Here is a 27,953-nt window from a genome sequence, read left to right on the forward strand (position 1 = left end):
CAATTTCTACTGAGAGGCAGAGAGAGAAGGTGTCTGTCCGCCCCCGCCTTCCTCCCTCCGCTGCTTCATGGCTTCAATTACTCAGTGTGACGGCATCAGTATGAATAATGCAGCGGTCCCCTGCCCTGGCCTGGAGTGCGATGTTGGCCTGCGTGCGCACACACGCTTGTTTACATGAGAGAGAGAGGGCAAAGGTTCTTTTGAATGATCAAAGCCGAGCCGTAATAAGAACAACAGCAATGCGTAAGCTTAAACAGCCGTGTGTTATACACTGGTCATCCAAATGAGCTTAATCACACTCATACATGTAACCCCATGTGATCTTTGTACTCAGCTGTCTTTATTATCCGGTGTTGTTTAATAGTGTTTATAGCTGAGCTTTTGCTCTGGGTTATTTTTCCTTCAGGGTACTCTCATGCTGTTTATCCTAATTAGGCTGACACAGGTAATTAAAAAGCTAGATAAAATATACAGTGCCCGTCAAAAGTTTGGACACACCTTCCCATTCCCCTGAATGAGAAAGTTTGTCTAAACTTTCAGCTGGCACTGTATATACATTATATGTAGTTTCAAGGCCTAGTTTTGTCCCACACTGTGTACTCACACTGTGGTAAATCCCTCCTGTGATGGGTAAGTTATGCAGGGTAGAGTTGACTGTCACAGGGGCCACCGGTTGATGGATGGTGCTGTATTTCGTCTATATGGCATCCATCTCCGCATGCAATCTGTTATCCTCGCTCCTACTTCACACCATCACCCTTCTCCAGTATACAGTCCTCTCGTATGATCTCTAGCCTGATTATACGGCAGCCATCTGGGCATGACCGCACTGTTACAGTCTGACTAGCATCATTTACATCAAACATAAACACCATCCTTTTTGAATATTTATTTGTTCTTCAGATTTTGACACATTCAACAGGAGAGTTTCAGAAAAATTCTTCAAAATTTCGATGCATATCTCAATATATTTGGTAATAGACATGAATGGAGTGACCAGAAGGGGGAAAAAAAGGGAAAAAAGGGGCTAGATGAAAAAGGCAGCAAAGTCCGAGCCAGACGGACAAAGGCCAACAGTGGCTATTAATGTTATTTCGGATCAAAGGAAAAGACTGAAGGAGATTTTCTTCTCTTCTGTCGGTGAGCCATTCCTCTTTCAATCCCTCCATCTGTCTCTGTCACCACGAAATCAGTGATGGTACAGAGAAAAACACCACTCAGTAAATGGGAAAGGACGGATGAATAAGAGAGAGGAGATAAATGTGCGTGTGCCTGTGTGTGTGTGCGTGTGTGCATTTGTGTTTTGTTTCTGATCTGTGTGCCGAGCATCAATGATTCATCGTCATCCGTCTCCCACGCCCTGTCTGCCAGACTGAGCCGGGAGAGTGTTGTTTGCTCTGTATCAGCATGTGAGAGCTAAAGGTATACGGTCACATGTGCCTTCAGTCCCTGCACTCAACGCCAAGAAAAAGGTTGTAATGTCACGGATGCAATTATGCAATTTAGATAATTAAGAAATATTGAATATTTTCTGATGCAGTAGTTTGACTAATTACCCCTTCATTTTCTAACTCAATATGCATCAACGCAACACTGTTTCTGTGGGCCGAGCATGCAAATTCACAAAGTTGATTAATGGTGAGCTTTGACCTTTGAGTCTGCTGGATCTGACTCTGAAAACAGGAAACACATTCTTTAATTTCTCAGTTGAATGAGCTTCAATTAAAGAGTGATTACACACCCTCCATATCAGGGGACTAACCAAATGTAGTAACAATGAAATGATTCTAACCAGTTGTGTTTACTAAATCACACAAATAAGCCAAGTTGTACTGCAGGGATGCACCTGAACCACTCATTTTTTTTGCCCTGAGTGAGATCTTGACTTTGTCATGGTGCACAGCCAAGTTGCTGAATAGCTTTGTCTTGCAGCCAGGATGCCTGCTGTTGGGTGTTGGCGTTGCTATTCATAGTGTGAATCTTTGAGGAAGTACACAAAATAGTTGATAAATATATGCATACATACAATTATGCTGTAATAAAGTGGTTACAGTTGGAATCAGCTTTTTGAACATTTTACTGCAGAAGAACTTATGGCCAACACATCTGCCCTTCAATTAGCTACTACTTACTACTTCACGTCATTGCTCTTGTGCATAAAGTTGGACTCATTTCTGATTTTCAAGTTGCAGAGATATTTTCATTAGATGTCAGTCTTCGCTCTCTCTTCTCAATGTTTGTGACCTATATGTGCTAATTTGATCGAGTGAATAAAGCTTGTTTGGTCCGTTGCATGGCATTCTTGGTCCATAACACATGCACAGTAGTGTCATGTTAAATTAAATATATACTGGTGCTAATGGTTCAAATTGGTAATTATACTAGGGTAAGGTGATAGGAGTAATTTTGTATATATTAAAAAGTATTTCTGATCATGCAATCTGCACTTCAAAATCTGGCAACTACATCAAATCATTCCCCAGCACAGAAGTGCTTCTGGAGGCTTGGTACACTGTGCCAGTGAACTGTAGTGTTTTGATAACACAGTTCTACAGTATGCCGTATTTACAAGGTAGAGAGAAACAACCAGGCCGACAGACAGCCGACAGGTGAAACAGAGAACATGATGGAAAACAAAGACAGGAGTTGTGAGAAGAGCCTGCTGTTCCAGCGGTGATTTTGTCTTCTAGGTTGGTGTTGTGTGACTAACTTGATGGGAACTGCGCCCAGGATGAGGGCAGCCTGAGGCTTGTTTTGGAAGTGGGCCATTCATTGGTTTCCAAATTCGTGGGAGTGCAGTGAAATGGCTAACTTTATTGGCCTGATTTTTGTTGCCTTTCCTCCAATGAAATGTACTCAAGAGAGTGGAGTATGTGGCCCTAAGGTCACAACTATACAGCAATCATTTCAGTAGGAAAACACTGAAAACACACGCAAACGACTGCAGACAAAACACACACTTAATGTGATGGGAACTTGTTTGTTAGGGCTATCAAAATGTCTTCTTTATCAGAGAAAAGCTGACGTCTCCTTCAGGCATGGTTATTCATTATATTCATGAAATGGCTTAGTAAAATAGAGCCAGACATGCTGGTGTTAGTGATCAGATTTGTGGATATGGAGTTTAATGTGCTTCTCTGCGTCTTTTGGCTTATGCCCCATTTGTGTTTGGATTTCAGACACAAAGCACTGTCGTGTTTTATTCTCTGACAGGCAGCCGTCTGCCCTTAAAACATTACAAACAGCGTTAATCTGATTTATCTTTAACTGCATGCGGCCTCTCTGGTGTGTAGAACATTAAAGGCCTGCTTATGTGAGAAATGACACTAGTGCATTAATGGGAAATGTCTTTAAAGGGAAGGACTGGTGCAACCTGAAGCCTTTTTAATCTGGAGAGAGAGCAAGTACTTTACAGACAGTTTCCCATCATGCCTTTGGACTAACAGGAAGTGAGTCGAACTTTTACATTTCCATTTGAATCGGTCTTTCTGTGCTCTCTGCCTTCTTTGGTCACAGTAGAGCTCATTTATATAGACAAATGTCAAACCTTGATGTCTGGGGCTGCTCTGTAACCTTCTGTGAAACTTCCTATGCACTATGTTCTTCCTCTGTGAGAAAACAAAAAAGGTTTTTCTCAGCTTCCCGGCTTATCAGGCACCTTCAACAAAGAACGACGAATCACACGCTCACAGAGATCTTAAAAGAGCAACTGCAGCCAAAGTCGGTTTGTCTGCTTCCCCCACTTTTCCATTGAAGATTGATTCACATGGATTACATAGACTTGGGGGTGTGCTTTGAAAAGAACTTCTAAAAATAAACCCCAGGAAAGAATTGCCCCATGTGCTGGGACTCCATGATGCCAATCAACGCAATGACCTTTTTTTCCCCAACGTCTCACATGCTCACTGTCCTTCCTTTGCCTGTATTTCCCTTCCCCTGTCCTCTCTTTCCCCTCCATTGCTCCTCTCCTCTGTCTCTAACAGGTGACAGCGTATATGTAGTCTGGTGTTGTCAGGCCAGGTTCCCTCTGCTCCCTAACAGGCTGGTTAGACTGACACTTCAGTACTTTGGGCTCTGGCAGCTTCAGTATGCTGTTCCCCCATTGTCCTGTTTGTCCTTTTCTGAAAGTGACTTGATGTCTGTGGTTGGAATCAGGTTAATGACCTTCACCCATTGCCTCCCTCTCATTCTGTGTTCTCTCAGTCTCCATTGAGTGTTTTTACATTTCATATACTGCACACATATAGCTGACACCATCATCAGCTGAGCTGAGCACGTAGGGGGTTGATACCTTGCAAATGAGCACTTCTGCACTTCTTGTTGGATAAATTGGTAGTCGAGGTCCCCTGGTTATAGGACAGAGTCTCAGTAACAACCTTGTATGCTGTGCAAAAGGAAAATAAATCATCTTTAAAAAAGCTTTCTTGTGCACTCACTGTGTAATCTCAAAAATCCTGTTATTTCAATGGATTTTCATTTCCTGGTTGAGGTGTTTGATGACAGTAAGAGGATAAAACCAGAGTTCCCACCCTGACAGTGACCTTAAAAAACCTACAAAAAGCCAGTGATGCCACCTTATTGTAATTTAATTACCACCACATGCTTTGAATTTCTTTTACAAGGCAAATTTGTTTTGTTTACAGGCTTTTGCCTCTTTCAGCCTCTAATCATATTGGCTCTACATGATTTATACTCTCCATAATTGCTCCGATAAAGGCTGCAGGGAGCTGCAGTTTTCATTATCCACACAGAATAGCCAGATGGAGGAAGACTTGAGCGGTGAAAAGCGTAACCGCAGCCTATTCTGTCACTCGATTTCCCACATTGCTGGGCTGCTGCAGTGCGCTGCCTCCCCTTAAAATCCCATGTGGTGCTCAGGCTGTGCAGAAGCAGAGAGCAGATTATCTCCCTTTCCCATATGCTCTATACATCCACACCGAAATAAATGTAAATACAAAGTGGCCTGTGAAAAACCTGTCTGTGGACTCTATGGATATACTCACACTGAAAGTGTTAGCTAACACTAATGTTTAAGTGACCTTCTGGAAGTCTAATATCAGTTCAAGTCCTCATCCTAAAATGACCCACATGTGCAACTGAACAACAAATGATGTGACATCTGGCCAGCTGTTAAGGGAGCTACATTGTGCTCCACGCCCTAACCTAATTGTTTCAAGTGCTGGATTACACTACAGTGTAAATGGAGGCATTTCCCTAAATGTTATTTAAATTTTATTCCACACATGAAATGTCATACAGCAAAAACTACATGGAACTTTGTATTTAGTAGTTCATACTGTGGGCACATGAACACAGTTAAGATATGTATAAGACCAAAATTTCTTCATTATAATTGGGGAGAGATGTCAGGTATTGTGAGATGGTGAAATACGATCCACAGAGTCTGGTTTGAGTAACACATCACTGAGTTTGAAGGCTCATCAGACACCAAAACACTGCACAGTGATTTATAATACTCTAAGACTAGATTTTACAACTCCGGAAAGTTATTATGTTGACAATTGTTTTTTGTGACAACAGTTCTTTTTTTGCAAAGACTGCAAAGTAAATAAGATTAGTAGATTAATCAATTAGTTGCCAACTATTTTGATAATCAATTAATCATTTTGAGTAATTTTATATCATCATCATCTTGATCATGATTCCAGCATCTTGAATGTGAATATTTTCTGTTTTCTTTAGTCCTATGTGACAGTAAACTGAATATCTTTGAGTTGTGGACAAAACAAGACATCTGAAGACGTCATCATGGGCTTTGGGAAACACTGATGGACTTTTTTCACCATTTTCTGACATTTAATCACAGTTAACCAAGAAAATAATCAACAGATGAATCAATAATGAAAATGATTGTTAGTTGCAGCCCCAGAAATTTGGTATTCACATTTCGTAATCTACCAGGGAGGTGCGCCCCACATATTTGGTTGGCCAATTCAGCACGGACAATGCTTGCAGGATGATGTTGTGCTGCAGTCTGGCAAAAGTTGAGCAGCTAAAGGTTCAACTTTTTTTCCAGATGACCCTATACTTGTTTTTGTCGGAGCCACCTGCATTTGCACCCCACTGCGTCGACAAAGGGGCCTCAAACTAAATGAGAGGGCTTTTTCAGTAAGACTAAAGTCAATCTGCATGTGACATAAGTCTCTTCATTACTGATGAGTCATTACATAGTGGTAGTAAGGCCTGAGGTATGCTTGACTTGAACTAGTTCATACGACTAGTTCAACTACAGGGAGAATGATGCACACTTTCAGACAGTCTCCTTTCAAATGCATTCATGGTGTTGCACTTGCTTGCATGTGCAAAAAATGGCTGAAGCGGCTGTCAACTTTCTCACCTCTGCACACCTGGCCAATCTCAAGCTGGCTTCAATATCGAATTGTTGCTCCCAGAAAGTTTCAAAAATTGTCACACACAGCCCACCCAATTACGACATCAGAAAGATGTGGGGCAAAGGGTTCTTTGACACTGTTCAACTATCTGACAAGCACTTTGTTTGAAGCATATCGAGCCCTTGAGCAGTGATTCTGTGCAGAACATTTTTGACAGAATGAACAAAGGTGAGGTGAGATCTCTCCGAAGCCTCTCTGAAGTAAGACAGTAATAAACTATTGTATTACAATACAAAGATAGGCACACTCCTCGTCCTCATCTACAGTGGTGAAAGTATGATCTATTGCTGTGTCTGGATGCACTGATACCAGTATATCAAGTCTCAGATATTACCTAAAATAGGAAATTGTACAGTATTGAAGAATTTCTATAAAACTCCTGTTGTGAGTTTTATACAACATTTCAGATATTAAACCCCATTCACTTTCACTTTCTGCCTCGCCCATACAGAGAATAATAGATGTCTCAAATGGGGGGAAATTGATTATTTAGTGCTTGTTGTCACACTTCTGTAAGGGTCAAGGTCTAATCCTGTTTTTCATTGATTAAAACATATTTAAAATCAGTATTTGCGGTGTAAAGGTTGCACAGATCTGACCGTTAAACCCCTAAAAATCAGGACCACTGCTTAGAAAACCACAGTGTGAGCAGCTGTGTAATTCTTTTTGGTCCCTCTATCCATGCTCTGTCTGAGAGCACTTTGTCCAAATATGACTCATTCCCCAGTCCCTCATACTGTGCCACGGGCTCCTGCTGCTGACACATTCATCTGTAACACCCTGGATAGTAAAGGTCTGCAGACAGAGCAGGGTGATAAAGAGGAAGAGGAAAACAGAGGAAAAGACAGAGCAAGGGAGAGAGTAAAGTTGACAGCTCTAGGTCTTGAAGGGAAAGCTCATAGGAGGAAGAGATGGCAGAGTAAATTGCTTGACCGCTGCCTGGAGCCGAGCTGCTCCTAAATTTAGACTTTTTAAAGACGCAGGTAAGTGAAGTGGATGCAGCAGCATTTCCAGTCCGAACGTACCGTCGAACGCTGTGCTGCATGCAAATGTGTCTGCTCTCTGACCTGAGGTCTGTTTATTTAATGACCCTCCGCTCTGCATGAGGGAGCCTGCCAACTGCTGGGTTAACTATGAAACAGAGAGAGATACTTGGTGTTTTTATAGACCCCTCACATATGGTCACACATTGTGCTGTAAGTTCACAAATTCTCTCTCAACTTGAGCGAATCTTCCTTCAAATGAATTAATATTCTGAGTAAGTAGCACACAGTGTGTTATTTTATTTGGTGCATTGCCTGTGTATACACACACAAAGCTGAGGTGTGTTTTTAAACTATGCTGTACTGCGTACAGTTTATATACAGGAACATACACTGTAGCTGTCCTCGGCATTAAGAATCACTGCAGAGAGTCTCTAACGGGTGCAATCATTTTAATCTTCTGGCATCATGATGAGCATCACATCTGCACTATGAAAACTAAAAATAAACACAAAAATTGCTGCTTGTTAACCTTTTCACTTAAGATAAGTATAATAGGTTGTAAACAAATCATATAAATTTGTAATTATTATGTTTTCTTACATATGCTGCACATTAAATGACATGTTAAACAACTCAAAAATTTAAAAAAAACACATGTATTGACAACAATGAGTAATTTAGTGTTGCTAAATTAGCATATGCAATGCTTCTGGCACCAGATAATGACACTGTAACTTTCAATAATACTGCATGTAACCATTTTACAGCCTTTAAGTTTCTTACCTGTTTATACACAGAGCCAAATACAACATACCTCAGTACGTTTACCTCTGCTTTAGCTCTTTAGATTCCTGAGCTCAGTGTATTATTATACACCTATGTGAGTGACTGACCATGAATGAATAAATGAGCTTGTGGTCATTGACACATACACAGGCACACATATACACACACACACTTAACCACTAAACCAGGAAGGCAGAAATTAAAAGAGACAAAGGCTTAATGAACACAAGAGCATCTCTCACCACCTTACATTTATTATACACATGGGCTCTTTCCATATTTCCTTTCCTGCCAATCTGAATGGCAATCACAGAGCCACAGGCAGGAGATCAATATTCCAAAGGTTATGTGCAGGACAGCTGCTGTGAGAGACTTGTTTTCCTGCCTGTTGCAAACCAGACGCTGTTTTAAATCACACGGACAGGTTGGTAAGGCTGTTCCTCAGGTCTGCTGAAATTGGCTCATTGGCTTTTTAGCAGTTGACCCACAACCTTGTATTTTGTCCTTCAGCCTGTTCTGCCAACACTGAATATATATATATATATATATATATATATATATATATATATATATATATATATATATATATATATATATATATATATATATATATATATATATATATATATATATATATATATATATATATATATATATACTGTATATATTTTCTTGGGCAGGGGATGTGGATGAAAGGCCGCTAATTCTTGTGAAGTCTCTTAGTGTCTTCTGGTCAAAGTTAATGAATATCAGTATGACTTTCTTATTCCTTCAAAAAAAAAAAACTTTTCATTAGAACAGAACAGAATAGTTTTATCCTTCGTACACAACAAAAGAGTTGGTATAAAGAAAGCAAGGCTGCGCTAGATATGATCACTCTTCCAGCTTTCACTCATTAAGACCTCACAACTCGAGGGCTTTAACTTCCTGAACATCAGGCTCTTTGATTTTACCCCGGAGCTGAGAACAATCTAATTTTTCGTCTTATTTTCTTCTATTAACAAGAACAGTCAGTCTGCGAGTCTTCGGAGAGAGGAGAATAGAGTCTATTTGATGTTCTGTTATAGTCAACCCCCACTCTTCTTTCCACTCCCTTTGCTCTTCTCTCCCCTCTCCCTATAGCAGCCTCAACAGAAGCTGAACCAATTCATTAGAAGGCTCAGAAAGTCAATTATGGTAATAGTTCCCTTTGCCAGATGAGGCGGGAACTCAGCAAAGCCAGATACTTTTTCTTGCATTTCTTCTATATGTTCTTCTATATATTTTATTTAGACCTCATTTAGATGTGCAAATCGATCTTCTCAAGTACAGAGGGCAAAAGTGCTGCAGTGAAGAGGAGAGGATGAGAGGGGAAGAGCTGGTTCCCAAGCTTCCACGCACAGCCGGGCCAATGCGAGCAAAGAGATGATGGAGGAAGTGTAGACCCCAGTGTCAGGAGACCATCCACAGGAATCCCTCTTACTTATTCATGCAGCAGCCGAGCATCAGGGACTCTCCCAGCCTCATTATGAAATGTGTATTTGCAGAAGCTCAGGCAGCAGCGCAGCTCTTGCTTGAAAGCCTCTGCTTATCCACTCCACTCTCCTCCCTTCTTCCTCTCTTTTTTAGATTGCATCACTCTAGGGGAGCGATGTCATGCTTCAGTCATCGAGACGCCTCTGCTGTTGTTTTAAATCCCCCTCTCTCTCTCTGTCTCTCTTTCTTTTTTTTTTATTTCTGAAAGGCAAAGCTTGGCTAATTTTAACAAGTTTGTGTAGCTGGCTTGGAAGGAAACAGATGCCTGAGCTGAAGTTTGCATTTACTTATTATCTGTTTATGTGCCAATCTGAGTGACAGGCAGGCAGAAGAATGAAAGCAATGCACCACTGTGAAGCTATAGACTTGAAGCCAAAACGTCCTGGAATGAGCTGAAATGAACATGTGGCAACACTGATTCTGCATACATTGACTCTTCAAGGATTTATGTGTGTGTGTGTGTGTGTGTGTGTGTGTGTGTGTGTGTGTGTGTGTGTGTGAGTGTGTGATCGTGCATGTTGCTCAGACACTCAGTTTAATTTAAAAGCTGATTAAGATTCCACTCAGATAACTGTACATACACTGGAACCTTGCAGCCTTTTCCTTTTTTTTTTCAATAGACCTTTCAGTTCAAAGGTCGCTCCCTGTGGCTCCATGCTCATTTCAGAGTACAGGTGGAACCTATTTGTATTTCTGCCTCATACTCTACGATGCCACCTCGGCACTCTGTTGCTATTCCAGATTCATTCCTGTGCCTTTTTGCTCGGGCCGAGAGGGAGATAAAAAAAAAAAAAAGAGCATGCCTCTTCACTGGAGCTCAGCAGCTACCATTAGAGCGACTAGGTTGACCTGTGGCATGAAATTAAGGAGCTGAGGCCCATTGAGCAGCCCGGCTGATAGAGGCAGACTGAGATAATAAATCTACTGAGGAAGAGAGAGGGAGGGTAAGAAAGAGGGAGGGAGGGTGAGGATGGATGCGGTAGCCCGTGGAGCCTCAGGGGCACTCAGGATCCCTTTATGAGCGTGGCTATTTTCACCCTCTCCTTCAACAGCCTGTCTCTTCATTGAGCAGTGGCATCAACATGAACACGCACGCTCAAACACTCTGTCATGTACTGTGTCTACTCCCCCACTTTTTCCTCTGCTGTTTCATAAGCAGGGTTATTTGAGTCAGTCTTAGCAGGATTGGTGGTTACAGGAATAAAATGAAGGGGTACGCTGAGGACACTGAAATCAAAGCTCCCGTAAAGGACAGGGCTTAATGTATTCTATATTTTTGTTGTTGTCAACAAATCCTATGAAAGGACCAAGATGACAGTCACCAGCCTCATCCTTTAAAGACAGGCTGCGTTGGCAGTGGTTCAACTAAAGGTGCTCTGTCATTCAAACACCCATGTGAAGGAAAAGAGTGATGTAATCAATCAAATCATAATCACCTGATCATATATGTTACACCATATTTCTTTATTAGTTGTTAAATACAAAATGTTAGTATAAAGAAGTGTATAATTTAAAGTTTTTTCATAATTTCAAGTCAGCAAATCACAAAAGAAAAAATCACGTTAAGTATTAAAAGTCTACTTATTTAATTAATTAATAAACTATGAAGGTGCAATAGGCTAATTAACAAATGTTTAATGTATAGTAAGCTGTCAGTGTGTGGATACTGCAGTAACACTTTACTTTAAGTGCCCCTATTTAGCAGTATAGTAAAACACAGTTGTAAAAACATGAAATATGCCTTCATAGAAACACTCAAAAATGTCCTTATGTTTGCTTTTAACTACATTATAGTTTGTTATTAACCATTTATTAACTGTTTTTATGCTTATAAATGCTAAATTAGAGGACTTTGAATAAAGTGTTACCAGTACTTCATTTATTTCATGCACAATGTTCATAGATGAACCAAAGAAACCTTGTAGGTGCACCAATATTCATACTGATCAACACTTACACTCATAAATATATGAATAACTTCATTTAAATATTGTGGTTGTGTGTGTGTTTGAGCGTGTGAGTGTTTCTGAAGGATGTTTTCCTGAAGGTGTGTCATCGGTTATGGTTCTTTAGTCTTAGCAATTCGACCTGTTTTTGTCTGAGAATTTTACAGTAAATCTGTCAAAGTGTGTTGCGTCTGTTCAGTGTTTCGAATGTGTGTGACAGTGGCATGAAAATGCAAAAGCAGAGCAGGAGGGGACTGCAAGATTAAGTTGGCAGAGTTTCATTCAATCCGACGCAACACTGGCGCAAAGGGAGCGCTTTTCTGAGGGCTTTTCATAACACACTCCATTATGAATTACCGATTATGTAATCATCTGTTCTGTGCTGAGGTCTGACGGGTTGGCATTCAAACGCTGACCGGCCTCTCACCAAGAAATTAGGAAAAGCCTGTAAACGATGTGACGTTCAGACCTGAAAACATGAGCATTCACCGCAGTCATACACACTGCTTGATTACTGCATAATAGCAAAGTACACAAATACTCTTCATCTCTTCAATACAGCCTCCACATACGTACCAGAGCCAATTATTTGCTTCAAATCATAGAACAAGACTTTAATCTGACAGCAAACATGAACCTGCATTAAAAATACACCTGCCTGGCTCTAATTTTTATTTTAAAAAATATCCCTAACGAAGAGAAGAATTTTCATTTTGTCTTAAAATGATTGAAAAAGTCTGGATATCTGCACTTTAATCACCGAAAGATACTCAAATTAAGCAGATTTTAATGAAGTCTTGGCTTGAATTTAAAGTTATAATCCTGGTGTAGTTATAATACAGTCTGATTCCTGCCAGTTTCTTTGCCATCTGTTCTTTTTGACTTAATGTCATGTTTTCTGTCTTTCATCCCTCCTCCCTTCTTTCTTTCTTGTCTACAGGATTTTGAGGACACAGTCCCTTGAATGGTATTATAACAACGTGAAGAGTCGCTTCAAGAGGTTCGGCAGTGCCAAGGTTTTGAAGACTTTGTACAGAAAACACATTATCGAGAGAGGAGCTTTCTCTGATCTCCCAGGTAACTTCAGCCATTTTTAATCAGCCATGCATGGTCTCTGTTATGTTGCCACTCCTTTGCTGTTTATTTTTATCCATTATGATTCTCCTCTGCATTATCTTTTGATTGTAGAGCGGCCTCGTGTCTCTGTGCGATGTTCGTATCAAGCTGTGATGAAAGCAATTTCACTGTTTTGGCCAGAGACTTAATATAACTCTTCCTCAACTCGGAAAAAATGAGGTTTCATTTGAGATTCAAGGCTCTGGTCAAACATTAAGAGTAAACACAGACAAGCTGACTTGATTGCTCATTAGTTTGTTTGTTCAATGATCACTCACGTTGTTTCACACATTTTGTTCTCTTGCTGACTGATTCACTTAATGACTTTCTCGCTGACATGTAGAAAGAAAGATTTTCCCATAGAAAAATACACATGACACAAACACACATCTCCAGGATAAAGTTCAAGATGGGTAATACTTATGTGAAACTTGTCACTCTTTGCTCTTTCACTCTCCTTTCATGTTTAAATTTCATCGCAACATTGTTTTTTGATTTAAGGAATCCAATTTCTTCCATAGCTTGGTTTACTTTTTAAAATACTTTTGCTATTGCACCTGTGAATGTGAATCAGTCATCCCTTGCTTGAGTGTGTGTGTGTGTTTTTTCTGTGCGTTGCTTTGTGTGTGAACGCGTCAGCAGTGATGGTTTCCCCGCAGACGTGTCCTGCCAGTTTATCCCTGCGGTGGCTCAGGCCACTTTGCGTCCTCAGTGAATTGTTCCTGTGCAGGACAGCAGCAGGGCAGCTTTTATCCAGGCCCCCACCCCCAAGAGCACAAGAGAGCACAGAGGGGATAAATCAGGTCAGACTGGATGGGGTTGAGACGAGGGGATGTTTAGGAAATCGCTGAGACCACAAATAAAGGAAGTTTATTTTGGGCATGAAATGCAATGTGAGACAAAAGTAATAGTAATAGTAAGCAATGATAAGAAAATACATCTGCTAACATGCAAGCCACACAATTTTGTATGGCTATTACATTTTCTTCTCTGCAGACAGCACGTCTAGCCATTGTGAAACCCCACATAGCCATCTTGATGGCTAAAAAATAGCTAGAGTTGGCTCATCAGGGATCTAGAAATATGTTGGTCAGAAAGAAGCTTATGTTGCCTAATAACATGGTATGTTAGTTCAGTCTTTATTGTCCTGAGGATATTATTTTGCAGCAAGGCAGCATTAAAAACACATAAATACAGTAAACACACACTAGTACGAAAGCCAAAGACTAAAACTAGATGACCATAGTTGTATTTCACTCTAGTCATCCTTCCAATGCAGGACAATCATGATTTTTGTGGTAGCTGTAGCTTCTGCACTGCTATGTGAGTGTTTTCTGATTTCCTCTCCACTCCTCTCCTCCTCTACCTCTTCTGTTCCCTTTCCATTCTCTCGCTCTTTCCTCCATGTTTTGCTGGACTATTCTCCTCTCCTCTCCTCTCTTACATCATCTGGGGAGGAGGAAGGATTATATGACTGGGTTGCTGGTGTCCCATGCAGCTCACATGAACCCAACAGATTATACAGCTTTCAATTCTCAAATTCTCGCTGCTCCTGCTAACTGGCTAGCTGACTGGCCAGCTTGCCATACGATTATGGATATACTGTGATGTGTGTGCATGTTTATGTTGCTTGTGTGTATATGGATATTAAAGCTTAAAGGGGCTGTAAGTGATATCAGCATTTTGACTAACTTCCTGTCTGTTCTTGCAGTTAGCACTCCCTTCCCTCCTCCCTACATCACCACATGAACATGCAGCAGTCCTCACCACAGCAATATTAGGCAAATATCTGTTTAGCTACTGCAGAGTAAAATATGGCTTATCTATCAAGATGTAGTATGGCTAGCTGCGCATCGCTTTCTAACCCCTTTCAAAACTTTTAGATTTTTCCACCAATCGAAGGCCACACCAATATAGATGCGGGTCTTACATGACTCCTGTCTCTTTTTTTTCCTGGCAACTTTCTTTCTTCTTTCTTTTCTTCAGCCGTATGGATTTGCTTGGTATATTGGTTGTGTAAGCTGTTCTTGGCAGCGCTGGAATGGGTAGCTTCACCTGTTCTGCCATGGTCAATCATACTGAAATTCTGCTACCTGCCTATGAACGTGCAGAGAGGACTGCCTCTTTGTGGAGTTCTCTCTCCTGATTGGATAAAGTGGGAACAGGATATCAGAAAATGTATTTTCTGTTTACTGTAGAGTGGAGGGACTGGGAGACCCATGTTAATGACCACACTATATCAGTGATGGCTGTCAGAATGTAGAGCTATTTAACATTTATTTTAACAAAAAAATATTGCTTACAGCACCTTTCAGTCAGATATTGTCTTTGTATGTAGGTAAACATAAAATTTATTATGGTTGGTAAAGATTTTTCCCTGAGTTATGGTATCATATCTTTCCATTTTGTGTTTTCTTGTGTGTGTTTATATTGAAATATCTTATTGATTCCATCCCTCACCCTTCATGTGATTTATCAAACTGTCCACAAGAAGCCAAGGCTACATCCAGCAAAAATATGATGGAGTTTTTAATGTATTTGAATGAAAGAAAATGCCTTTTAAAACCTTTTGTTGTGAATAATTTACGTTGCGAGGCAGCTGGATTTGCAAAATTATGACATCACAAAGATCACGAGAGAATCCATGTTGTCAGGCTTCAAGTTATGCGCTTGTGTCAGCATCGCAAATCCAGCTGCCTCCAAGGTAAGACAGTGATAGACTGATGGTTCATCCAATCACCCGCCAAGTATTTTTTGAAAGTGCTTGCCTTTTTGCAAACAGTTTCCAAGTATGACTTCTCAGATGGTTCTGTGTAACAAACCATCTGGCGCATCAGGTTATCAAATAATGGGACAGGTGCAAGTCTTTTGAAAAGTATATCACAGTTATAGATTATCATGATGGATATGTCAAGAGTTACCTGTGAATGTGAATAAGTCCAGTCATCCCTCACTTTAGTGTGTGTGTGTGTTTTCCGTGCGTGACATGCTGCTTTGTGTGTGAGCGTGTCACCGGTGATGGTTTACCCGCAGACATGTCCTGCCAGTTTATCCCTACGGTGGCTCAGGCCACTTTGCGTCCTCAGTTAATTGTTCATGTGCAGGACAGCAGCAGGGCAGCTTTTATCCAGCCTCCGCTCCCCCCCCACCCCACCCCCGAGAGCACAAGAGAGCACAGAGGGGATAAATCAGGTCAGACTTGAGGGGAAACTGGATAAGGTTGAGATGAGGGAATGTTTAGGAATTCACCAAGACCACAACCGAGGGAAGTTTATCTTGGGCTTGAAATGCAAAGTGAGACAAAAGTAATAGTAAGCAATGATAAGAAAATACATCTGCTAACATGCAACCCACACAATAGAGGAATACTATAAATAGCTGGCAATGCTAAATCTCTGTTATTATAGCAATGCTATTACATTTTCCTCTCAGCAGACAGCACGTCTAGCCATTGTGAAACCCGACATAGCCATCTTGATGGCTAAAAAATAGCTAGTGTTGGCTCATTGGGGATCTAGAAATATGTTGGTCAGAAAGAAGCTTATGTTGCCTAATAACATGGTATGTTAGTTCAGTCTTTATTGTCCTGAGGATATTATTTTGCAACAAGGCAGCATTAAAAACATTACACATAAAAACAATAAACACACACTAACAGGAAAGCCAAAGAACTAGATGAACATGGTTGAATTGAAGGACAATCATGATTTTTTTTGTTGTAGCTGTAGCTTCTACGCTGCTACGTGAGTGTTTTCTGATTTCCTCTCCACTCCACTTCCCCAATCATCTCTCCTCCTCTCCTTCTCCTGTCCCCTTTCCACTCTCTACCTTTTTCCTCCATGTTTTGCTGGACTATTCTCCTCTCCTCTCCTCTCTTACATCATCTGGGGAGGAGGAAGGATTATATGACTGGGTTGCTGGTGTCCCATGCAGCTCACATGAGCCCAACAGATTATACAGCTTTCAATTCTCAAATACTCGCATCACCACTATCTGGCTAACTGACTGGCCAGCTTGCAATATGATTATGGATATACTGTGATGTGTGTGCATGTGTATGTTGCTTGTGTGTACTATATATGGATATCAAAGCTTAAGTCGGATATTGTCTGTGTATATAGGAAAACATACGATTTATTGGCTGGTAAAGAGAGAGTTATGGTATAATTTCTTTCCATTTTGTGCTGTCCTGTGTGTGTTTACACTGAAATATCTTGTTGATTCCATCCTTCACCCTTCACGTGATACATCAAACTGTCGAGAGGAAGCCAAGGCTACAACCAGCAAAAATAGGATTGGGTTTTTCATTCATCTGAATTGAAGAAAATGCCTTTTAAAACCTATTTTGTGGCAAATAATGGGACAGGCACAAGTGTTTTGACAAGTATATCACAGTAACAGATTATCATGATGGATATATCATGATTTCTGTGCTTTCAACTAAACAGAAAACAATGAGACTTTACCCCAAGCAAGGAAATCAGCACTAGATTGGAAAAAAATCAATTAGATAAAGATGTTGCTCGTTAACAAACTGATGTTACACCATCCTGTTTGGTCTTTGCCCTGAGAGGAAAAGCTTTTATAATGTAGCCCAGAAACTCTGCCAGTGTCTTAATACTGGTCTCCTCTCTTCATGCATATAGAAAAGCGGCCACACAGGAATGTAAAACAATGTCATAAATATTCCCATCTATATATGAAAGATAGGCTGCCTTTATATGTACCCCAGTTAAAAATGTCTTATTTCTTTATTTATCACCAAGGGACCAGTGCTAGTGAAATCAATTGTACGCCAGTGTGAAATGGCAGCTGACATGACAGTCAGCAAGAGAGATGTGACTGTTTTACATCTATCATGTCCCCAGAGAGAATGTGTGACCTTCAAACCAACAGGCGGTGAAGAAGGAGAGAGCGATTTGTACTTTCATGTCTGTCATCTCCGGTGGAAGGGAGAAACGAATACTCTTCGCCTAGAGGGTTTTCTCATTAAACATGGATTAAGTGTTTGTGGATAGTTAAACCATATAAAGAAGAACAAATATATCAGAGAAGAAAAAGAGAAGGTTTTAAGGGAATCATCCATCTTTTTTACTTTCTGCGTGAACAGCTAAATTTCCCTTTTTTCAGACCTCACCCAAGAACCTCTCTCATTAAGTGGATCGGCAGATGCCAAGCACTCATCTGAGTACCTATTAAATTAGTAATTAACGCCTTTGACGGCAGTATAGCATGAAATGAAGCAAATAAATGTGCAGCACTTGTGTTTACTCATACATTAATCTATCCTGAACGCCACATTATTAAACACTCTCAGGCTGTGGTGGATGAGAGGCTATACGTGTCAACATACTGAAATTATTAGATGTGACAGAAAACAGTGGAGCCACTGTAGTGTCCTGGAAAAAAAAGGTTAGAGGAAGAAACAGTTCTTTGAAGTAAAACAAGCACATGTCACTTTTTTTAAATGAAATAAATCAATATAGTATTAATTCTTATCATTGCAAGTGTCTAAACACATTTATTTTGGATTTGTGTATGTCAATAAGAGTAAAAAACAATATGTAAGTTTGTTACTTTGAAACTCCATTGAAAGGAATAGACTGACATTTTGGGAAATGCCTGGCTATGTCCAAATTTAACAATATTCACCTACCAGCACCTCCAAAGCCCACTAATTAACACTGCATATAGTTTGTTTAATCCACTAAAGTGTTAAAACGTTGCATAGTATTTTTACAGGGGAGGATTATGTGCTGGACAACCTCACAGTGACAATAGTCTCCAGGAAGTTACTGCAACAGGCCAAAAAATTATTTTCTCACAGAACTCCCCCCGTAAAACCACAGTGTGTCATTTGTACACTTTGATTTTTGTACAGATTAAACAAATGTAATGTGTTAATCAATCTTCTTATCTAACGCTCAGCAAGAAGAGTGTTTCCTAAAATGTCAAACTATTCCTTTAAAGAGTGTGCATTCAGTTTTGAATACACACTATGAGCCCAAATTGCAGATATTACTGGTGGCTCAGCATCTCTCTAAAATGTATTTTATTTTTGTTTCCACCGTGATAAATGGATATAAGCACACAAGCTAATACTTGTACATTTTCTAACGGCTCAGCTGTTCATTTAATATCTCCATCACCGTGTAATTCTTATACATCACTTTCTACCACTCTAGTCTGGTTTAATGGTACAGCATCATGAAATTTGCCATGAAATGCAATGTGATGAGTCTGTTATGAAGTACCAAAAGCTGGAATGATGTTTTTTTTTAAACCTCATTCATCTCAAACGAGGGATTATGGTTGTCCCACTTTTCTCCTGCCCTTTGTATTTGCCCTCACATCCCTCCAAATGTCTGTGGGAGGATTCCCACCTATCCAATAAGATAACGGTGACTTTAGAAATGTCAAACATATCATCACCTTCAAACATTGCTATTCTCTCTTGTGAGAACATTGAGAAAGAAGAGAAGCAGAGAAAAAAGGAGTGCCATGTTTTGAAAGTTTTTATTGCTGCAGTCGCCTTTTCAATATGATAAAGAAAGAGTTAATGTCCTTGTGTGTTTGCACTATATGTTTGGCTTTAATACAAAAGACACAATCAGAACTGATAGCATCAAATAATGCAGTGATGCACTTTATTATCTGGTAAGATATGATTCACTTATGTATAAGTTATGTCTCTGTAACTTATCTGTTATCTCTGTAAGACAGAAGCAAAAAGGAAGTGTGCTTTGTGTTTGCTTGTGTTTGTATGTTCTGTGTGCAGGTTTTGACGTATAGGTCTACAGTCAATAAAAGGATGTGTAGAAAAATTGTCACCAGAGAAATCACTAGAGATCATGTACTAAGTTGAGTTGTAAAAATGTGAGTTTTTAATTGAGTTTGGCTGAAAATTGGTGGTCAGATTGCTCTTGGATCAGTAATTGCATGTTTGGTGTTGATCAGGATGTGAGTTTTACATCGTCATTTGATTTTTGTCTCTGTCACTCTGTGAGCTGGTGTCAAAGTCTGACATGTGGGGCTTTTGTTTGAGCTGCTTAACAGCTTTGTATGATATTTTTTTGTCAAATCGAACCCAGAGGATAAAGAATAAACAAAATGTTACAGAGCCTGCCACCTTTCAAGTGACATCATCGCTGAGTTTTAATTGATAATCACTCATCAAAGCCAGAGATTTACAAGGAAAAAATGAAAAAGAAAATGGGAAGGAAAAATACATAAATACACAAATGCAGATAAATTTACCCAAGTTGAATAAGGGATTAAGGGAAAAATACATTTTCAGGGGCAATATGAAAAAAGGGAATCCAAATATGAGGAAATGAAAGCGTATGATGGATTTGGTGTCTCTGAAGCTCAGGTATGAATGGATTTTAGCAATATCCCTTTTGACAGAAGACTTAGTGTTGTCAGAAAAGAGACTTTAAATCAATTCGCAGATTGTCAGGGCCGATGATAAGGATCTAAATTTAATTGAAAGAAGTTAGCAGACATCCAGTTTTTTTATATATTTTATGGTGGACAAGCTAGTCTTGTGAGGTTTTCAGGCCCTAATTCAACTTGGGTAAATTCTACATGTAGATATGGATCATCAGCATAAAAATGGTAGGCCATGCAATGCCTATGAATGAATCACCTAGTTGGAGAAATATAATGAAAATAGAATTGGTCCCAGAAAAGAGCCTTGGGGCACTCCAAAGTTTGCAGTTTGACAAGTAAGAGGTGAACTGTTGGAGGGTAATCCTCCACTGATTGCCTTCTAATCTGTATTTGTCTTTCTGAAATCCTAGTTCGCTCTTCGGACCAGCTTTTATTTTATGTTACTTTGCTGGACAAGCAGCTGCAAGAGTTGCCATTTTGTGTGGACCGAACAAGGTCAGATAATGAATCTCCAATTCATTAACTTTTTTTTGCTTCTGGACCATAATTACAGCTTTTGTGAGCAGCAAAGCCAAATGAATTCAAATAAAACGCTGCTTTCATGTGAACTGACAGCAGTATTCTTTCATAACCAAGAAAAGTGAGTCAGTGCCAGGACAATAGAGACAGTGACCTTGTTCTGCCTCTTTCCTGCTCTGCCAAAAGAGCAAAGCAGAAGGACTTACTGATTCACATTGTCTTTCAAGAGGTTTGTAGTCATTTAAGGCTTTCTACACTGCCTTGACAGATAAACCTACTTAAATATGGCTCAAGAACTTCAGACACTTGTAACTTCAGATACTCAAGCGTATTGTGACTTTTTGGATCGGTATCTGTGATCTTTGAGCTGAAAGCTTAGTGACTCAGAGTACAGTGTTGTGTCTGTAGGGATTGGAGGGCAGAATGTTAAACAGAAGCCCAAAGCCACTGCTGACGAAAAGCAAACAACTACAGTGCTAGGGCCACTTTGGTGTCAGGGATGAAACTGGCTTTTTTTCACCCATGTACAAATGTCTGTTTGCCTGAATACACGTCAGTGTAGACTGAAAACTCTGACCTTATCAGCTGTACAGTTGTCATTCAGTCAGTCTGGTCTATGTATAAGGTAACAGTCGCACTGAACCATGACAAAAACAGTTGCTTGCTGGCGTGTTTTTCTTTTCTGGTGAGAATTTTTACACTGTACAGCATGGCAAGCTAAAAGAAGTTGTTTACCTTGATGACATGTTGGAGGCGTGCAGAAAATACATTAAGAATCTGTTGTCTGCAACTTGTCATCTAACATCTTACTGTGGCCACAGTGTGGTTGTGTAGACTTGTTTTGTTGAAGAATAGCACCGCTAACAAACGTTGCTAACTTGGTGACATATTTAATTTCCTAGAACTTAAACGTAAAAACTTAATAAAAGCCCTCTGCTTTTTCGATGGTGGAAAGTTTTTAATGTGAGGCAGCAGAAGCAGAAAATGTTTTCATCAGCATTAACTTAACAAAGCTTTGATATGGCTGAAAGCGATCAGAAAATGCAAGAGATAAACTAAACTCCAAAGCTCAGATTCACTTAGAAACTACAAAAGTAGAGTGAACAAGCACTGAACACAGAGACATAGCTGTGCAGCCACACATTTTGAGTTGCACAAAACACAACTTGTTTGGGAGGGGGAGTTTGTCACAGGTTAGCCACGGCCAGTCCTGCTACCAGACAGGACCATGGCAGCGCAGCTCAGCATAGCTATCCCTGTGTGAGCTTGTGGAGCACAGCTATGGCTGACCGATTTGGGTACATGGAAAAAAAGCCTAGGGCTTCTTTTGAGTCTGGTATGGTGGATCGCAGGTGACAGTAGTTGCATGTAAATGTAGAAATTAAATGCTAAAAGCTAATTGCTAATTATTGGAGACATTTTGCTCATTCATTTTGCATTCCACTTCCATCATTTGAACTTTAAAGGGCATGTTTGCCCTGGGACCAATTCATTTCTGCATGCACACATAAAGACACATACTTGTGAATGCTGCAAGCACCATTCGGATGGTAGTAATAAGTATATGAATACAATTATTATTATAATTTCGAAAGGGTGCAGTTTTGTCTTTAAACACCCTACTTCATTTGTCTTTGAGTTTGTTTTTATGACAGTTTTGAGATTACATTTGCAACATCTCAACAAAAGGTGAGTAAAACTCCCAAATAAAAGAGACAAATGAACATGCAGGCTTGTTTACTTTTCTCAACCTCCCAGCCTGTCGTGATGTAAACAGACATCCTGTCGCTTCAGCCGTTGTTCTGAGGACGCTGTTTATGAGACTGTGTGTGCTGCCAGATGCTGCATTGTAATTAAAAGGAAACCGTCTGGACTCTCCTTCCTCCTCCTGCTGCCGCTGCTGGCACTTCAGGAACGTTAGCTCTAAGTGGAGCTTTACTGGCTCATTTATTTATACACTCTCACACTCTTTCTTTTGTTCTCTCTGTCTCTTCACATATTCTATCTTTATGACACTCTATTTATTTCACTCAACTTAATCCCCACATTGTGAGAATTTGCAATTTTGCAAAATTTCCAACACTTTTTTGGGCCAAAACCACATTGGACTGATTTCTTTAGCGTTTGAAATGGTCCCATTAAACCATATTTTTCAACTATGTGTGCATTAGTCGTATAATACACTACCACCAGAGACTGGAATTTTTAATAAGTGGGAGATGTCAGAGCTCTGAGAGGACAAAATAAAAAATAATGATAATAACAACGGCCTAAATGGGCGAAAAAACCACTAGGTGACTAACTGGAAGAATCATCAGCATGTTTTGGTGCAGGGTCTTCATTAGGATGTTTTACAGAATGTGTAAAAACACAGCCTATATACTTTACATGAAGGCTGAATCATATCAGTTATCCAGTGAGGATTAGACTTGGTTGGCCAGCTTGGTGCTGAACCTCTAACACAGAAACTCCAAAATAAAAACATACAACAAAATTACATATGCAGACTTTTGATTTTGATATCACATCTGCTTCGCCGAGTGCTAACAGCTTTCAGTTACAAAATGTACTTGTACTGTACATCAATCATTGACAAAAGCTGTTGGAAAACTAAACAATTTAGCTATATTAATATCAAAAAAGAAAAAAAAAAGATCCAATAGCATGCCCTTGATATCTCCCACACACACATGTACTGTACATGAAACAACACACACCCTTGCAGATGCAGGCTGCCGCTGTCATCTGTGCAGTTACCATGGTGATATTGAGCGATTTCCTCATCCACTCCCTTGAGCGGTGGAGTGGCAAGCAGTGAGGAACAAAGGTGAGATGATGGTCATAGAGAGGAAATATGGAAGTTGGACGTGAGGAGGAATGTGCTGGACTAAGAGACACACACTGACCTTCCATCACCTCTGTAGCAACGAGGCAGTGATGCCGGTCTGGGCCAACCACTGAAGTAATCACTAACTCAGTGTATCATAGCTGCCTTGACATATATGATTCATGGATGAACAGCAGGCATGAATGGAGAGAATGACAAACAAAATGATGATGTGGTGACTCCCTTTAGCAATATGACATATTAAAAATGCTGTGAGACACATAATTAAACCACGTTTATTCATGCATGGTGTCCATAATATCACATGTGACCAGTGGTGGAAGAAGAATTTGTCTACTTAAAGGTCCCCTCCAGACATGTATTAAGACATATAAAATGACTCTGCTTGGAACAATGTGTGTCTAATATGGTTTTTCCACAAAAAAATGAATAATTACCACTTTAAAATTCTTAAAATGGCATCTACTCCTCCCTCATTAAAAATACCAGAATCTATAAATATACAAATATATTTCATTTCAGAAGTTTAACTGATGGATACAAGATGTCTCCTATTTCACTGTAAAGTCCAATCTCATTGTTTGTGCACTAGAGGGTTCAAGTTTCCACATCACACTTGTGTAAGTTGAATATTAGACCAGGATCAGCTTCAAAACTGTGTCACAAATTATGCTCATAGGCCCATCCTTAAAAATCTGATTTTCAATGAGCTCAGATAAACTTCCCTCTTTCAGAAGTTGAATGTAAAAACAGCCTTCAAGTGTTAAACTCTGCACGTACATCATTCTGCACAGTGAAGCTCAAACATCCAACTGTGGGAACAAGAAGAAAAACATATTTTTGAGTGGAGGGGGACTTTAAAAAAACTTTTAAAATCAGCAAAGCAAAGTTTCCCTTCCCCTTTCAGTATTAATTTACATATTTTATATCTGATGGCTATTATTGATGCGTTAACATGTCAGCAGCATTTTGATGTTGTAGCTGGTTGAGTTGGAGCTCATTTTGGCACTTTATATACTGGCGGGTCATCTGTAATGATCCATTATATTTCATGAGCGTGTTTTATTTATGAAATCTCATTCTGCAAAGTAGAATTGGTAGTAACTATAGCCTTCAAATAAATGTGGTATAAAAAGTTTAAAATGTGCCTCTGAAATGTTGTGGAGTAAAAATATAAACTATTGATAGTAAGTTGGAGTTGATGTATTGACCAGACTGATATAGTATATTGGTAGTTATTAGCTCAGATGTATCAGTATTTGTGTGTGTGTGTGTGTGTGTAACAAGAAATTAGAGAAATGCCAAAAATATGTTGGAGGTAGTTTAGAAGCAGTGTTGTCTCCACCAGAGAGCACAACAAGTTAACAAATATGTTTATGTTTCGTGTTATGTTAAAATACCTAAAAATTATACTGCAGAAATCCACTTAGTTACTTTCCATCACTGCATCAGACAAATTAATGAAGGCAATACAGTAATAAAATGCTCTTCAGTCCCAGTAGACAGTAACACATACCAGATCAATTTCCTTGCTTGTCCAAGATAAACACAAGAATGCCACATAAGAAAGCATCCTGCTGGCTGCATCCGTATGACTGACAGATTGACAGAACTGGCTTATTCTTTTTGCAAATCGCCAAGTTCTGCTGACAAGCTGTTGTTTCAGAGGTTAGTGTTGGGATGCAAACAGTACCGAGCTGTGTGCTGTGAGTCTGGAGTTGGCGTGGGATGAAGTGTCATGGTGCACAGTCCTCAGAGGGTCTATTAGTCTATTTATTTCTGTATTAGCTTCCCTATTTGTCTGTGAGTGTGTGTGTGTGTGTGTGTGTGTGTGTGTGTGTGTGTGTGTGTGTGTTGCGTTACCTGCCTGCCTGTCAATGTGTGATTCTTGCGAGGCAGCTCACTTTCCCTGACAGCAGTCCTTTTGTGTCTACATTGTCCTGAGCTGCAGCAGGTAATTTCCCCACCTATTGTCCCTTTTCACACTGCCAGAAACTATAATTCAGGTCTAACCAAGCGAGAACAGTACAGCTCTGTTGAACGCAACTTCAGTCAGAGTGAGACAACTCTGGGAGTGTGAAGGACGGCTGGAGTGTGTAATGGTTTGGAGACTTGTTACACCCGTGCTGTGACTGGGAGGACTGGGCCCGTAAGTGGAAATACACAGCATGGGCGGCATGAAATCAAATACACACTCCTTCAGGGTGAGGTGACTGTAAAGGCAGCTGTTGCCTGTAGTTAGATGGGTAGAGAAACATCAAAGATTGTCTTTTCTGGTTGAGTTACAGCATGTCAAAGTGAAGTAATGTAAGGGTTTGTGATTGCCGGCTGTATGCTTACAGGCTCTGCACTAAAACGTTGTAGTGATTTGACAAACAGCAGTTCGTTTTGCAGTAAAGCTGGAATAGTATAACATATCTGACAGCTGGCCGTGTTACTGCTGCTGTCAAGGGGGGGAAAAAAAGAAATGCCAGCTTCTTAGATTCTGATGTATTTGTTTTTTGAATGCCTGGCCTTGCATTTTTATGGACTGTGGTCTCATTAAACCCTTTCTGAAATCATTTTATGAAGTAACATGCTGATATTTGCACAATATATATATTTTAGCAAGTCACACACTGGTGAGAGAGTTCTCATCCAGTGGCGACACTTTGGTGCGGAAGAGTGATGGCTGTGTAACGGCGGGCTGTTTTCTTGGCTGTGTTGCTGTTAGCTATGGCAGAGATTGGTGAGTGGCTCTGGCTCCTTGAAGGCAGGCTTCACCAAACCACCGGCAGCATTCGAATGTCTCTGTGCATTCAGCCAGAAACTCTAAACAGAAGCAGGAACAAGACGCTGCTGACTAGATTAGTGGCTGAGGCGAGGAGACAGGCCAAGGATGGGTGTCATGGAGTTTGGTTGTTTTTGTATTTTGTCAGCAGCAGGGGCTGAAGCTTTAGAGCAAAAGCTTGGTTGCGTTTTGGCTCCGGTTAGTGGATGTTCCTGTGTTTTGTCTGGAGCTGGGTTTGAGGATGATTATGGTATGGCAGTTAGGAGGTGAGATGTGTCTGGAGCTTACTTCCCTTCTTCCAATAGCATTATATTCTACCTTGGTGGTCTGGTGGATGCCTCTCCTATGCTGGCTGACACTTTGTCTTCTTAATAAGATGCACATCCATGTACACTGTCTTCACTTTTACAGCCTGGCTGTTGAGAAGGCCACAATAAACGGGAATCACAGGAGAGATATCTAACATGAATCAATGGGCCACAAAGGGAGTATGTGGTTTTCAAAGGCGGGAATGTTGTAACCGCTACACCTTCTCTGGGTATTTCACCATCTCCACTTTACTCTCAATCTCTCCCTGTGCTCTTTAAGTAGGCCTGTCTAAGAATTATAATCACAAAATTTCCATTTAGGTCACACGAATGTCCCTTTGCTAGAACTGTAGATTCTGCAGTTTGTCTGAGGGGAAGTGTTTACGTAAATATAGCAGCACTAATTCTTTTGAGACTTGGCCTGAATGAGCTGTACAGAAAATGTACAAAAACATTACTGGTTATGTGCACTGAGAATATGCCTGTGATAAGTGCAAGTGTGTGATTTGTTTGAAAGTCAAAGAGAATTATCAGATGAATTGTCACTCTCTTTCAACTGTCATTTTGTTTCTTTTTTTTGTTGTTGTTGTTGTTATTGTTGATGTTTTTTTATGCCAGAGGGAAAAAGCATGAAGAAGAACACAATACAACTGACAGAATGACAAAATGGAGTTGACTAGTTGACAAGAGTACAAAAAGGGGTTTTAGTGGCTTTGTATGCAGGGTAACCTACTTATAATGTTGCAACAGTGCAAATGAAAGTATGCCGCTACGTTATTATATGGTATGATATGAGCAGAGTATTTGCATGTTTGTGACAGGCGACAGAGTGACAGCTCTTATCTCTCTCTCTTTCTCTCTCTCTTTATCAGAAAGTAGCGTTCACGAGGGAAGCACCGGCAACGACAATGATGGCAGCGTCTGTGGCAGTGACTCTGCCTTCTACAAACAGAGTGAAGGTGAGAGATGCGGTGGTGATGAACATGCGGCATTTTGAGGCAGTGCAGATGGGTAATTTCAGCCACGATTATAATCGACATTATCTTTGCCACTTTACAGTTGTTTCTTGTAGCTTTATTGATTTTTTTTTCCACCATTTGTCCCTTTTTTTTCCCATTTTCTTAAAAGGTTGAGCTTTTATGTTTATTGCTCATTAATTGTTCCCTTAACAAATAGAGGCCATTCTGTAAAGGGCATGTGTGAGGGGTGAAGTACATCAGAGCTACGCTGCACTAAAATGAGCTGAAACACAGAGCGACAGTCGTCTTTTAAACATTAAACTGCCTTCTCGCACAAATGCACACACACACACACTAAATTATGCCCTCCTACACACTACACACAACCCTTTTAG

The 27,953-nt window shown here is 40.1% G+C and overlaps 1 protein-coding gene across 4 annotated transcripts in view; it reads left to right on the forward strand.

The window, feature by feature from the left end:
- Positions 1-27,953, forward strand: part of myripb (myosin VIIA and Rab interacting protein b) — a 114,821-nt gene that overhangs the window by 69,545 nt on the left and 17,323 nt on the right. For all 4 annotated transcript variants that reach the window (XM_044340048.1, XM_044340047.1, XM_044340049.1 and 1 more), the window contains exons 4-5: positions 12,587-12,723; positions 27,472-27,558. In XM_044340048.1, coding sequence (XP_044195983.1) covers positions 12,587-12,723; positions 27,472-27,558 — 224 coding nt within the window. The remainder of the gene's footprint in view (positions 1-12,586; positions 12,724-27,471; positions 27,559-27,953) is intronic.

This window comes from Thunnus albacares, chromosome 21, assembly GCF_914725855.1.
Source record: "Thunnus albacares chromosome 21, fThuAlb1.1, whole genome shotgun sequence".
NCBI classification, from domain to species: Eukaryota; Metazoa; Chordata; class Actinopteri; order Scombriformes; family Scombridae; genus Thunnus; species Thunnus albacares.